This window comes from Oncorhynchus keta, unplaced genomic scaffold, assembly GCF_023373465.1.
Source record: "Oncorhynchus keta strain PuntledgeMale-10-30-2019 unplaced genomic scaffold, Oket_V2 Un_contig_24380_pilon_pilon, whole genome shotgun sequence".
Taxonomy (NCBI): Eukaryota; Metazoa; Chordata; class Actinopteri; order Salmoniformes; family Salmonidae; genus Oncorhynchus; species Oncorhynchus keta.
Window position 1 is genome coordinate 107,501 of NW_026283869.1, and position 14,237 is coordinate 121,737.

Below are 14,237 nucleotides of genomic sequence, written 5' to 3' on the forward strand. Positions count from 1 at the left end.
AGACAGAGATACTTTAATATGATCTGGGTTACGCACTGCAGACAGAGATACTTTAATATAATCTGGGTTACGCACTGCAGACAGAGATACTTTAATATTATCTGGGTTATGCACTGCAGACAGAGATACTTTAATATGATCTGGGTTACGCACTGCAGACAGAGATACTTTAATATGATCTGGGTTACGCACCGCAGACAGAGATACTTTAATATGATCTGGGTTACGCACTGCAGACAGAGATACTTTAATATGATCTGGGTTACTCACTGCAGAAAGAGACATACTTTAATATGATCTGGGCTAAGCACTGCAGACAGAGATACTTTAATATGATCTGGGTTACGCACTCAGACAGAGACATACTTTAATATGATCTGGGTTACGCACTGCAGACAGAGACATACTTTAATATGATCTGGGTTACGCACTGCAGACAGAGACATACTTTAATATAATCTGGGTTACGCACTGCAGAAAGAGACATACTTTAATATGATCTGGGTTACGCACTGCAGACAGACCTACTTTAATATGATCTGGGTTACGCACTGCAGACAGAGATACTTTAATATGATCTGGGTTACGCACTGCAGACAGAGATACTTTAATATGATCTGGGTTACGCACTGCAGACAGAGATACTTTAATATGATCTGGGTTACGCACTGCAGACAGAGATACTTTAATATGATCTGGGTTACGCACTGCAGACAGAGACATACTTTAATATGATCTGGGTTACTCACTGCAGACAGAGACATACTTTAATATGATCTGGGTTACGCACTGCAGACAGAGACATACTTTAATATAATCTGGGTTACGCACTGCAGAAAGAGACATACTTTAATATGATCTGGGTTACTCACTGCAGAAAGAGACATACTTTAATATGATCTGGGCTAAGCACTGCAGACAGAGACATACATTAATATGATCTGGGCTAAGCACTGCAGACAGATACATACTTTAATATGATCTGGGTTACGCACTGCAGACAGAGACATACTTTAATATGATCTGGGTTACGCACTGCAGACAGAGACATACTTTAATATGATCTGGGTTACGCACTGCAGACAGAGACATACTTTATTTAATATGATCTGGGTTACGCACTGCAGACAGGGACATACTTTAATATGATCTGGGTTACGCACTGCAGACAGGGACATACTTTAATATGATCTGGGTTACGCACTGCAGACAGAGACATACTTTAATATGATCTGGGTTACGCACTGCAGAAAGAGACATACTTTAATATGATCTGGGTTACTCACTGCAGAAAGAGACATACTTTAATATAATCTGGGTTACTCACTGCAGAAAGAGACATACTTTAATATGATCTGGGTTACGCACTGCAGACAGAGACATACTTTAATATGATCTGGGTTACGCACTGCAGAAAGAGACATACTTTAATATGATCTGGGTTACTCACTGCAGAAAGAGACATACTTTAATATAATCTGGGTTACTCACTGCAGAAAGAGACATACTTTAATATGATCTGGGTTACGCACTGCAGACAGAGACATACTTTAATATGATCTGGGTTACGCACTGCAGACAGAGACATACTTTAATATGATCTGGGTTACGCACTGCAAACAGAGACATACTTTAATATGATCTGGGTTACGCACTGCAGACAGGGACATACTTTAATATGATCTGGGTTACGCACTGCAGACAGGGACATACTTTAATATGATCTGGGTTACGCACTGCAGACAGAGATACTTTAATATGATCTGGGTTACGCACTGCAGACAGAGATACTTTAATATGATCTGGGTTACGCACTGCAGAAAGAGACATACTTTAATATGATCTGGGTTACTCACTGCAGAAAGAGACATACTTTAATATAATCTGGGTTACTCACTGCAGAAAGAGACATACTTTAATATGATCTGGGTTACGCACTGCAGACAGAGACATACTTTAATATGATCTGGGTTACGCACTGCAGACAGAGACATACTTTAATATGATCTGGGTTACGCACTGCAAACAGAGACATACTTTAATATGATCTGGGTTACGCACTGCAGACAGGGACATACTTTAATATGATCTGGGTTACGCACTGCAGACAGGGACATACTTTAATATGATCTGGGTTACGCACTGCAGACAGAGATACTTTAATATGATCTGGGTTACGCACTGCAGACAGAGATACTTTAATATGATCTGGGTTACGCACTGCAGACAGAGACATACTTTAATATGATCTGGGTTACGCACTGCAGAAAGAGACATACTTTAATATGATCTGGGTTACGCACTGCAGAAAGAGACATACTTTAATATGATCTGGGTTACTCACTGCAGAAAGAGACATACTTTAATATAATCTGGGTTACTCACTGCAGAAAGAGACATACTTTAATATGATCTGGGTTACGCACTGCAGACAGAGACATACTTTAATATGATCTGGGTTACGCACTGCAGACACACACACCTGCATTGTTTGCTGTTTGGGGTTTTAGGCTGGGTTTCTGTACAGCACTTTGAGATATCAGCTGATGTACGAAGGGCTATATAAATAAATTTGATTTAAAAAAAAACTAAATGTTAGACTAAAATAAATGTAAGATAATGTCTAGATGCTTCTTATAGTGGAGATCAAGTTTATAAATTGCCTGGCTGGGCTGATGAGACAGTGGATTGCGCAGTCAGATGAAACAGAGTAAATACGCATTTTAATGTCATAGATATATATTGTTGTACAGTATGTGTTTGTTGAGCGTGTGTGTGTCTACTGTATGCCAAGGTGTGTTTGTTGAGCGTGTGTGTGTCTACTGTATGCCAAGGTGTGTTTGTTGAGCGTGTGTGTGTCTACTGTATGCCAAGGTGTGTTTGTTGAGCGTGTGTGTGTCTACTGTATGCCGCCAAGGTGTGTTTGTTGAGCGTGTGTGTGTCTACTGTATGCCAAGGTGTGTTTGGTGAGCGTGTGTGTGTCTACTGTATGCCAAGGTGTGTGAGTGCGTATGCATGCATGCGTATACCTATAACGGACATCCTCTTGCGGATGTTGTTGAAGTCAAGGATGGCCAGCAGTGTGTATGTGACGGGTCGGCCCAGCTCTGTCACAGTGACAGTACCAGGGGTTCTAGACCGGAACACAAAACCAAAGTTCCTGGCTGCTGTCACCAACGCACCCTCATCTGGAGACTGGGCCTTATACATCAACTCTCCTAGAAGGGGTAGAGTGGAGGAGTCAGAGAGAGAGCAATGGGGGATAGAGAGAGAGAGTGATGGGGGAGGGAGAGAGCGCGATGGGGGAGAGAGAGAGAGAGAGAGCAATGGGGAGAGAGAGCAATGGAGATAAGAGAGAGAGAGTGATGGGGAGGGAGAGAGAGAGCAATGGGGGAGAGAGAGAGAGAGTGATGGGGGAGGGAGAGAGCGCAATGGGGGAGAGAGAGAGAGAGAGCAATGGGGGAGAGAGAGCAATGGGGAGGGAGAGAGAGGCGAGAGAGAGAGAGAGGTGAGAGAGGTGAGAGAGAGGTGAGAGAGAGAGCAAGAGAGAGAGAGGTGAGAGAGAGAGAGAGAGAGAGAGAGAGAGAGAGAGAGAGAGAGAGAGAGAGAGAGAGAGAGAGGCAGAGAGAGAGGCAGAGAGAGAGACAAAGAGAGAGACAGACAGAGAGAGAGAGAAAGAGAGAGAGAGAGAGAGAGAAAGAGGTGAGAAATAGAGAGAAAGAGGTGAGAGAGGGAGAGAGAGGGAGAGAGAGAGAGAGAGAGAGAGAGAGAGAGAGAGAGAGAGAGAGAGAGAGAGAGAGAGAGAGAGAGAGAGAGAGGTGAGAGAGAGAGAGAGAGAGAGAGAGAGAGGGGAGAGAGAGAGAGAGAAAGAGGGGAGAGAGGGAGAGAGGGAGAGAGAGAGAGAGAGAGAGAGAGAGAGAGAGAGAGAGAGAAAGAGGTGAGAGAGAGAGAGAAAGAGGTGAGAGAGAGAGAGAGAAAGAGGTGAGAGAGGAGAGAGAGAGAGAGAGAGAGAGAGAGAGAGAGAGAGAGAGAGAGAAAGAGGTGAGAGAGAGAGAGAAAGAGGTGAGAGAGAGAGAGAGAAAGAGGTGAGAGAGGGAGAGAGGGAGAGAGAGAGAGAGAGAGAGAGAGAGAGAGAGAGAGAGAGAGAGAGAGAGAGAGAGAGAGAGAGAGAGAGAGAGAGAGAGAGAGAGAGGTGAGAGAGGGAGAGAGGGAGAGAGAGAGAGAGAGAGAGAGAGTGAGAGAGAGAGAGAGAGAAAGAAAGAGGTGAGAGAGAGAGAGAAAGAGGTGAGAGAGGGAGAGAGAGAGATAGAGAGAGAGAGAGAGAGAGAGAGAGAGAGAGAGAAAGAGGTGAGAGAGAGAGAGAAAGAGGTGAGAGAGGGAGAGAGGGAGAGAGAGAGAGAGAGAGAGAGAGAGAGAGAGAGAGAGAGAGAGAGAGAGAAAGAGGTGAGAGAGAGAGAGAAAGAGGTGAGAGAGGGAGAGAGAGAGAAAGAGTTGAGAGAGAGAAAGAGGTGAGAGAGGGAGAGATAGAGAGAGAGAGAGAGAGAGAGAGAGAGGTGAGAGGGAGAGAGGGAGAGAGAGAGAGAGAGAGAGAAAGAGGTGAGAGGGAGAGAGATAGAGAGAGAGGGAGAGATAGAGAGAGAGAGGGAGAGAGAGAATACAGTATCTATTAAACACATTCTATACATGTAGGTGAACACAAAATACAACATTCTTTTAAGATGTACTATGCAAAAACCACTCCGCCATTTCATGGTTCGCCTAATTTCAGTTTATGTGACAAAACAAGCAATGTAAAGTGTAGAGAATCATTGTACCATCTAAACCGCTTTGAAATTTATTTTAAACAACCAAAAATATACACTGAACAAAAATCTAAAAGCAACATGTAAAGTGTTGGTCCCATGTTTGATGAGCTGAAATCAAATATTCCATAAATGTTCCCTACTCATAAAGAGCTTATTTCTCACCCTCCTTCTTCTCCTCACTCATGACGGTGTGACAGAGGGAAAGCAGCCGGAAGAACTCGTGGCTGTGAAGGTCTCCCAGCTTCACAGACTTCAGCAGACCGTTGTCATAGTAACAGAAGTCAGGGTCCGCCAGGGGGTTGAAGGAGGAGAAGTCTAGCCTCTGGAAAGAGAGAAGAGGGGAGAGAGAAGGGGAGATAGAGAAGGGGGGAAGAGAGGAAGGAGGACAGTTGTAGTATTCACCGTTAGAACTATGCTTTGTATTCACATATGGTCAAATAGCAATGTGCACAGTACCAGAGTGATGTCATTGACACAGAGCAAGCTGAACAGTATGCTGTGTTGTTAGTCATACTGTTAGTCTTACGTTAGCCTGCTCACCTTTGGCTGTGCTCCCAATGGGTCGATCACCTCACCTGACAATAGAACACACTCACACTTAGACTCAAGAGTTACCCAGCACCACAAGGACGTCTACAACATTGACTGGGGGAACAGGACAGTGCTGATTTGATCTGATTTGTGTGTGTATTGTTCTATGTTGTATTTATTAAGAATCCCCATTAGTTCCTGCCAAGACAGCAGCTACTCTTCCTGGGGTTTATTATGGATCCCCATTAGTTCCTGCCAAGACAGCAGCTACTCTTCCTGGGGTTTATTATGGATCCCCATTAGTTCCTGCCAAGGCAGCAGCTACTCTTCCTGGGGTTTATTATGGATCCCCATTAGTTCCTGCCAAGACAGCAGCTACTCTTCCTGGGGTTTATTATGGATCCCCATTAGTTCCTGCCAAGGCAGCAGCTACTCTTCCTGGGGTTTATTATGGATCCCCATTAGTTCCTGCCAAGACAGCAGCTACTCTTCCTGGGGTTTATTATGGATCCCCATTAGTTCCTGCCAAGACAGCAGCTACTCTTCCTGGGGTTTATTATGGATCCCCATTAGTTCCTGCCAAGGCAGCAGCTACTCTTCCTGGGGTTTATTATGGATCCCCATTAGTTCCTGCCAAGACAGCAGCTACTCTTCCTGGGGTTTATTATGGATCCCCATTAGTTCCTGCCAAGGCAGCAGCTACTCTTCCTGGGGTTTATTATGGATCCCCATTAGTTCCTGCCAAGACAGCAGCTACTCTTCCTGGGGTTTATTATGGATCCCCATTAGTTCCTGCCAAGACAGCAGCTACTCTTCCTGGGGTTTATTATGGATCCCCATTAGTTCCTGCCAAGGCAGCAGCTACTCTTCCTGGGGTTTATTATGGATCCCCATTAGTTCCTGCCAAGACAGCAGCTACTCTTCCTGGGGTTTATTATGGATCCCCATTAGTTCCTGCCAAGGCAGCAGCTACTCTTCCTGGGGTTTATTATGAATCCCCATTAGTTCCTGCCAAGACAGCAGCTACTCTTCCTGGGGTTTATTATGGATCCCCATTAGTTCCTGCCAAGACAGCAGCTACACTTCCTGGGGTTTATTATGGATCCCCATTAGTTCCTGCCAAGACAGCAGCTACACTTCCTGGGGTTTATTATGGATCCCCATTAGTTCCTGCCAAGACAGCAGCTACTCTTCCTGGGGTTTATTATGGATCCCCATTAGTGCCTGCCAAGACAGCAGCTACTCTTCCTGGGTTCCAGCCAATATTAAGGCAGTAATATACATTATAATACAATTTTTAAACATTGAAATATATTTAACAACAGATTTCACACCACGTTAAGCGTGTGCCCTCAGGCCACTACTCTACTACTACACACAATCCAGGTGTACTGTGTGTATACTGTGTACATGTGTGTATAGTGTGTAAGTTGTGTGTATAGTGTGTATGTTGTGTGTATAGTGTGTATGTTGTATGTGTGTGACTCTTTACAGTCCTTGCTGTTCCATAAGGTGTATTTGTATCAGTTATTTCCCCCAATCTGATAGACTGTAGTATATATCTAGTATACCAACCTTAAATCTGATAGACTGTAGTATATATGTAGTATACACACCGTAATCTGATAGACTGTAGTATATATGTAGTATACTCATCTTAAATCTGATAGACTGTAGTATATATGTAGTATACACACCTTAAATCTGATAGACTATAGTATATATGTAGTATACCCACCTTAAATCTGATAGACTGTAGTATATATGTAGTATACACACCTTAATCTGATAGACTGTAGTATATATGTAGTATACACACCTTAAATCTGATAGACTGTAGTATATATGTAGTATACACACCTTAATCTGATAGACTGTAGTATATATGTAGTATACACACCTTAATCTGATAGACTGTAGTATATATGTAGTATACTCATCTTAAATCTGATAGACTATAGTATATATGTAGTATACACACCTTAAATCTGATAGACTGTAGTATATATGTAGTATACACACCTTAAATCTGATAGACTGTATTATATATGTAGTATACACACCTTAATCTGATAGACTGTATTATATATGTAGTATACACACCTTAATCTGATAGACTATAGTATATATGTAGTATACTCACCTTAAATCTGATAGACTGTAGTATATATGTAGTATACACACCGTAATCTGATAGACTGTAGTATATATGTAGTATACACACCTTAATCTGATAGACTGTAGTATATATGTAGTATACTCATCTTAAATCTGATAGACTATAGTATATATGTAGTATACACACCTTAAATCTGATAGACTATAGTATATATGTAGTATACTCATCTTAAATCTGATAGACTGTAGTATATATGTAGTATACACACTGTAATCTGATAGACTGTATTATATATGTAGTATACACACCTTAAATCTGATAGACTGTAGTATTTCTGTAGTATACACACCTTAATCTGATAGACTGTAGTATATATGTAGTATACTCATCTTAAATCTGATAGACTATAGTATATATGTAGTATACACTCTGTAATCTGATAGACTGTAGTATATATGTAGTATACACACCTTAATCTGATAGACTGTAGTATATGTAGTATACTCACCTTAAATCTGATAGACTGTAGTATTTCTGTAGTATACACACCTTAATCTGATAGACTGTAGTATATATGTAGTATACTCATCTTAAATCTGATAGACTATAGTATATATGTAGTATACACACCTTAAATCTGATAGACTGTAGTATATATGTAGTATACACACCTTAAATCTGATAGACTGTATTATATATGTAGTATACACACCTTAATCTGATAGACTGTATTATATATGTAGTATACACACCTTAATCTGATAGACTATAGTATATATGTAGTATACTCACCTTAAATCTGATAGACTGTAGTATATATGTAGTATACACACCGTAATCTGATAGACTGTAGTATATATGTAGTATACACACCTTAATCTGATAGACTGTAGTATATATGTAGTATACTCATCTTAAATCTGATAGACTATAGTATATATGTAGTATACACACCTTAAATCTGATAGACTATAGTATATATGTAGTATACTCATCTTAAATCTGATAGACTGTAGTATATATGTAGTATACACACCGTAATCTGATAGACTGTATTATATATGTAGTATACACACCTTAAATCTGATAGACTGTAGTATTTCTGTAGTATACACACCTTAATCTGATAGACTGTAGTATATATGTAGTATACTCATCTTAAATCTGATAGACTATAGTATATATGTAGTATACACTCTGTAATCTGATAGACTGTAGTATATATGTAGTATACACACCTTAATCTGATAGACTGTAGTATATGTAGTATACTCACCTTAAATCTGATAGACTGTAGTATTTCTGTAGTATACACACCTTAATCTGATAGACTGTAGTATATATGTAGTATACTCATCTTAAATCTGATAGACTATAGTATATATGTAGTATACACACCTTAAATCTGATAGACTGTAGTATATATGTAGTATACACTCTGTAATCTGATAGACTGTAGTATATATGTAGTATACACACCTTAATCTGATAGACTGTAGTATATGTAGTATACTCACCTTAAATCTGATAGACTGTAGTATTTCTGTAGTATACACACCTTAATCTGATAGACTGTAGTATATATGTAGTATACTCATCTTAAATCTGATAGACTATAGTATATATGTAGTATACACACCTTAAATCTGATAGACTGTAGTATATATGTATTATACACTCTGTAATCTGATAGACTGTAGTATATATGTAGTATACACACCTTAATCTGATAGACTGTAGTATATGTAGTATACTCACCTTAAATCTGATAGACTGTAGTATTTCTGTAGTATACACACCTTAAATCTGATAGACTGTATTATATATGTAGTATACACACCTTAATCTGATAGACTGTATTATATATGTAGTATACACACCTTAATCTGATAGACTGTAGTATATGTAGTATACTCACCTTAAATCTGATAGACTGTAGTATTTCTGTAGTATACACACCTTAAATCTGATAGACTGTAGTATACAGTGGGGAGAACAAGTATTTGATACACTGCCGATTTTGCAGGTTTTCCTACTTACAAAGCATGTAGAGGTCTGTACTTTTTTAAATCATAGGTACACTTCAACTGTGAGAGACGGAATCTCAAACAAAAATCCAGAAAATCACATTGTATGATTTTTAAGTAATTCATTTGCATTTTTTGCATGACATAAGTATTTGATACATCAGAAAAGCAGAACTTAATATTTGGTACAGAATCCTTTGTTTGCAATTACAGAGATCATACGTTTCCTGTAGTTCTTGACCAGGTTTGCACACACTGCAGCAGGGATTTTGGCCCACTCCTCCATACAGACCTTCTCCAGATCCTTCAGGTTTCGGGACTGTCGCTGGGCAATACGGACTTTCAGCTCCCTCCAAAGATTTTCTATTGGGTTCAGGTCTGGAGACTGGCTAGGCCACTCCAGGACCTTGAGATGCTTCTTACGGAGCCACTCCTTAGTTGCCCTGGCTGTGTGTTTCGGGTCGTTGTCATGCTGGAAGACCCAGCCATGACCCATCTTCAATGCTCTTACTGAGGGAAGGAGGTTGTTGGCCAAGATCTCGCGATACATGGCCCCATCCCTCCTCCCCTCATTACAGTGCAGTCATCCTGTCCCCTTTGCAGAAAAGCATCCCCAAAGAATTATATGTTTCCACCTCCATGCTTCATGGTTGGGATGGTGTTCTTGGGGTTGTACTCATCCTTCTTCTTCCTCCAAACACGGCGAGTGGAGTTCAGACCAAAAATCTATATTTTTGTCTCATCAGACGACATGACCTCCTCCCATTCCTCCTCTGGATCATCCAGATGGTCATTGGCAAACTTCAGACGGGCCTGGACATGCGCTGGCTTGAACAGGGGGACCTTGCGTGCTGCAGGATTTTAATCCATGACGGCGTAGTGTGTTACTAATGGTTTTCTTTGAGACTGTGGTCCCAGCTCTCTTCAGGTCATTGACCAGGTCCTGCCGTGTAGTTCTGGGCTGATCCCTCATCTTCCTCATGATCATTGATGCCCCACGAGGTGAGATCTTGCATGGAGCCCCAGACCGAGGGTGATTGGCTGTCATCTTGAACTTCTTCCATTTTCTAATAGTTGCGCCAACAGTTGTTGCCTTCTCACCAAGCTGCTTGCCTATTGTCCTGTAGCTCATCCCAGCCTTGTGCAGGTCAAGAATTTTATCCCTGATGTCCTTACACAGCTCTCTGGTCTTGGCCATTGTGGAGAGGTTGGAGTCAGTTTGATTGAGTGTGTGGACAGGTGTCTTTCATACAGGAAACGAGTTCAAACAGGTGCAGTTAATACAGGTAATGAGTGGAGAACAGGAGGGCTTCTTAAAGAAAAACTAACAGGTCTGTGAGAGCCGGAATTCTTACTGGTTGGTAGGTGATCAAATACTTATGTCATGCAATAAAATGCAAATTAATTACTTAAAAATCATACAATGTGATTTTCTGGATTTTTGTTTTAGACTCCGTCGCTCACAGTTGAAGTGTACCTATGATAAAAATTACAGACCTCTACATGCTTTGTAAGTAGGAAAACCTGCAACATCGGCAGTGTATCAAATATTTGTTCTCCCCACTGTATATGTAGTATACCCACCTTAAATCTGATAGACTGTAGTATATAGTGTAGTATATAGTAGTATATAGTGTAGTGTATAGTGTCATATATAGTGTAGTATAGAGTGTAGTATATAGTAGTATATAGTGTAGTATATAGTGTAGTATACCCACCTTAAATCTGATAGACTGTAATATATCATGTAGTACATAGTGTAGTATACCCACCATAGGCATGTCCATTGATAGAGCACTTGCTGAAGCTCATGATGTTCTGAGTGAGAGTTCCTGTCTTGTCACTGAAGATGTACTCCACCTGTTTCAATGGGGGGGTTATCAAGATACCACAGACATACTGGACCTGCATCCAGACACACCACAGGCTTTAGGCTAACATTCTCCAACACAGAGATACAAGGATCTAGTGTAGATGAACAACAGTAGGGTGCCGGATGCTCCTCACCTGTCCCAGTTCCTCGTTGAGAGTGGTGGTCCTGGCTTCAGCTGCTGTGTTACACTGTGGACAGAACATCTTCCTGTCCCAGTTTATAAAGTAACTATGACCCAGCCTAATCACCTCCACACTGGAGAGAGACAAAGGGAGGGAGGGAGGGAGGGGAAAGAGAGAGAGAAAAAAATAATGATAATTCAACAGGAAGCCCTCTCTAACTTGTTTGGGATTGCAGATAGATTGCAGCCCACACAACACATACAAAAACACACAACAGACTAAAACACAAACACACTAACACATAAAGAAACCAAACAACAGCTCTTAGTAAGTCAGTTATCAGTACGGGTGGGTCAGTACCACACACTAACACATAAAGAAACCAAACAACAGCTCTTAGTAAGTCAGTTATCAGTACGGGTGGGTCAGTAACACACTAACACATAAAGAAACCAAAGCTCTTAGTAAGTCAGCTCTTAGTAAAGAAACCAAACAACAGCTCTTAGTAAGTCAGTTATCAGTACGGGTGGGTCAGTACCACACACTAACACATAAAGAAACCAAACAACAGCTCTTAGTAAGTCAGTTATCAGTACGGGTGGGTCAGTACCACACACTAACACATAAAGAAACCAAACAACAGCTCTTAGTAAGTCAGTTATCAGTACGGGTGGGTCAGTACCACACACTAACACATAAAGAAACCAAACAACAGCTCTTAGTAAGTCAGTTATCAGTACGGGTGGGTCAGTTAGCTCTTAGTAAGTCAGTTATCAGTACGGGTGGGTCAGTACCACACTAACACATACAGCTCTTAGTAAGTCAGTTATCAGTACGGGTGGGTCAGTACCACACATTGACAAGTAGTCAGTTATCAGTACGGGTGGGTCAGTTCAGTCAGAATACACTTGTTCCAGAATCCACAATCCTTCTGTAGCTCAGTTGGTAGAGCATGGCGCTTGTAACGCCAGGGTAGTGGGTCGATTCCCGGGACCACCCATACGTAGAATGTATGCACACATGACTGTAAGTCGCTTTGGATAAAAGCGTCTGCTAAATGGCATATATATATATATAACCTGACATAAAGTATTCCTGACCTGACGTAGAGTGAGATGGGCACCACGGTGTTGAGAATGATGACGTAGGACCAGAAGGAGAGGAAAGCAGAGAACAGGAAGTTGTCTACAGGCAGGTCCCAGGCCAGGTAACTCTGGAACAGAGAACCCACCTCTCTCTCCCACACAGCGTTCCCCACAGCCAGGATCACACCCATACACACCATGAAGCCAAAGATCTGGGACGGGGAGAGAGAGGGGAGAGAGAGGGGGGTGAGAGGGAGAGAGAGGGGGGTGAGAGGGAGGGAGAGAGGGGAGAGAGGGAGGGAGAGGGAGGGAGAGGGGAAGGGTGTAAAGATTAGGCTAAATGTATTTATTTTAATTTCAAAATGTCAAGCTAAACTAGAAAAGTAGAGTTTCTGGAGAAACCAGAAGGCCATTTATAGTCTTGTTTTATATTAGAAGTAGATGTGAAACAAGTATGGCCAAACAGAAGGGGAAGTGTGGGGTCTCCTACCCAGAGCACCAGTGTGTTCATGAGGCGGTCGATGCTTGTGCGTTTGAATTTGGTGCGACCACTATTCTGCATCAGCTTGGTGTCTGGGCCTGGTTAGAGAGATATAGAAAGAGGAATTGGTTACACACACACGCACACGCACACACACACACACGCACGCACGCACACGCACACACACACACACACACACACACACACACACACACACACACACACACACACACACAGAAGGACCAACCTGCAAAGATGACTAGTCCGTAGCAGGTCTCTGTGTTGCGGAGAACACAGCCTCGTAGTAACATGTTGTGGTTGCTCAGGGGGTATTTACAATCTCTCCAGCACAGAAGACCACAGAACCTGTCCAGCTTGTTGTTGGGAGGCTCACAGACCACCTCACCTGTACCGGCAAAACACACACACACCTTTATCACACACTTTACAGCCAATACAGGTTTTCAGACACACAATCATCTCACCTAGATACAGTACAGTGTTCTCTCCATCATCTCACCTAGATACAGTATAGTGTTCTCTCCATCATCATCTCACCTAGATACAGTACAGTGTTCTCTCCATCATCATCTCACCTAGATACAGTACAGTGTTCTCTCCATCATCTCACCTAGATACAGTACAGTGTTCTCTCCATCATCATCTCACCTAGATACAGTACAGTTTCTCTCCATCATCATCTCACCTAGATACAGTACAGTGTTCTCTCCATCATCATCTCACCTAGATACAGTAGTGTTCTCTCCATCATCATCTCACCTAGATACCGTACAGTGTTCTCTCCATCATCATCTCACCTAGATACAGTAGTGTTCTCTCCATCATCATGTAACGGTTTTGACTTGAGGTTATTATTTATAGGGGTGCCAGGTAGGTTGTGCCTACCAGAGAAAACATTGGTTTCTCCTTTTAGTTTGGGTGGGAATGAGTCCCATCTGGTCCGTCAAGTCTACACCAATACAAAGGACGTATGTAAAAGTCAGGAGGGAAATAAACTTTTCATAAACCCTTAAACATTGAAAAGAACTTCAAAAACAACTATATTCTGTTGCGTGGGTTGTATTAGCAACAACAATGATTACACACACACATAATAATATCACAATGAGTTCTGGTTCCTCCAGAAATGTCCTGTACCTCGGGCCTAAAAAGAGTCCTGCCCGGTAAAGGAGT

The 14,237-nt window shown here is 41.7% G+C and overlaps 1 protein-coding gene across 1 annotated transcript in view; it reads right to left on the reverse strand.

The window, feature by feature from the left end:
• The window catches only part of LOC118376976 (phospholipid-transporting ATPase ID-like), a 48,886-nt gene extending 35,441 nt beyond the window's left edge, over positions 1–13,445 (reverse strand). The window contains exons 1-8 of the mRNA XM_052505610.1: positions 13,291–13,445; positions 13,053–13,141; positions 12,578–12,774; positions 11,490–11,610; positions 11,255–11,342; positions 5,346–5,380; positions 4,968–5,127; positions 3,030–3,218 (exon numbers count right to left, since the gene is read on the reverse strand). Of these exons, the coding sequence (XP_052361570.1) occupies positions 3,030–3,218; positions 4,968–5,127; positions 5,346–5,380; positions 11,255–11,342; positions 11,490–11,610; positions 12,578–12,774; positions 13,053–13,141; positions 13,291–13,354 (943 nt within the window). The 5' untranslated portion in view covers positions 13,355–13,445. The remainder of the gene's footprint in view (positions 1–3,029; positions 3,219–4,967; positions 5,128–5,345; positions 5,381–11,254; positions 11,343–11,489; positions 11,611–12,577; positions 12,775–13,052; positions 13,142–13,290) is intronic.
• Between the last annotated feature and the right edge of the window lie 792 nt (positions 13,446–14,237).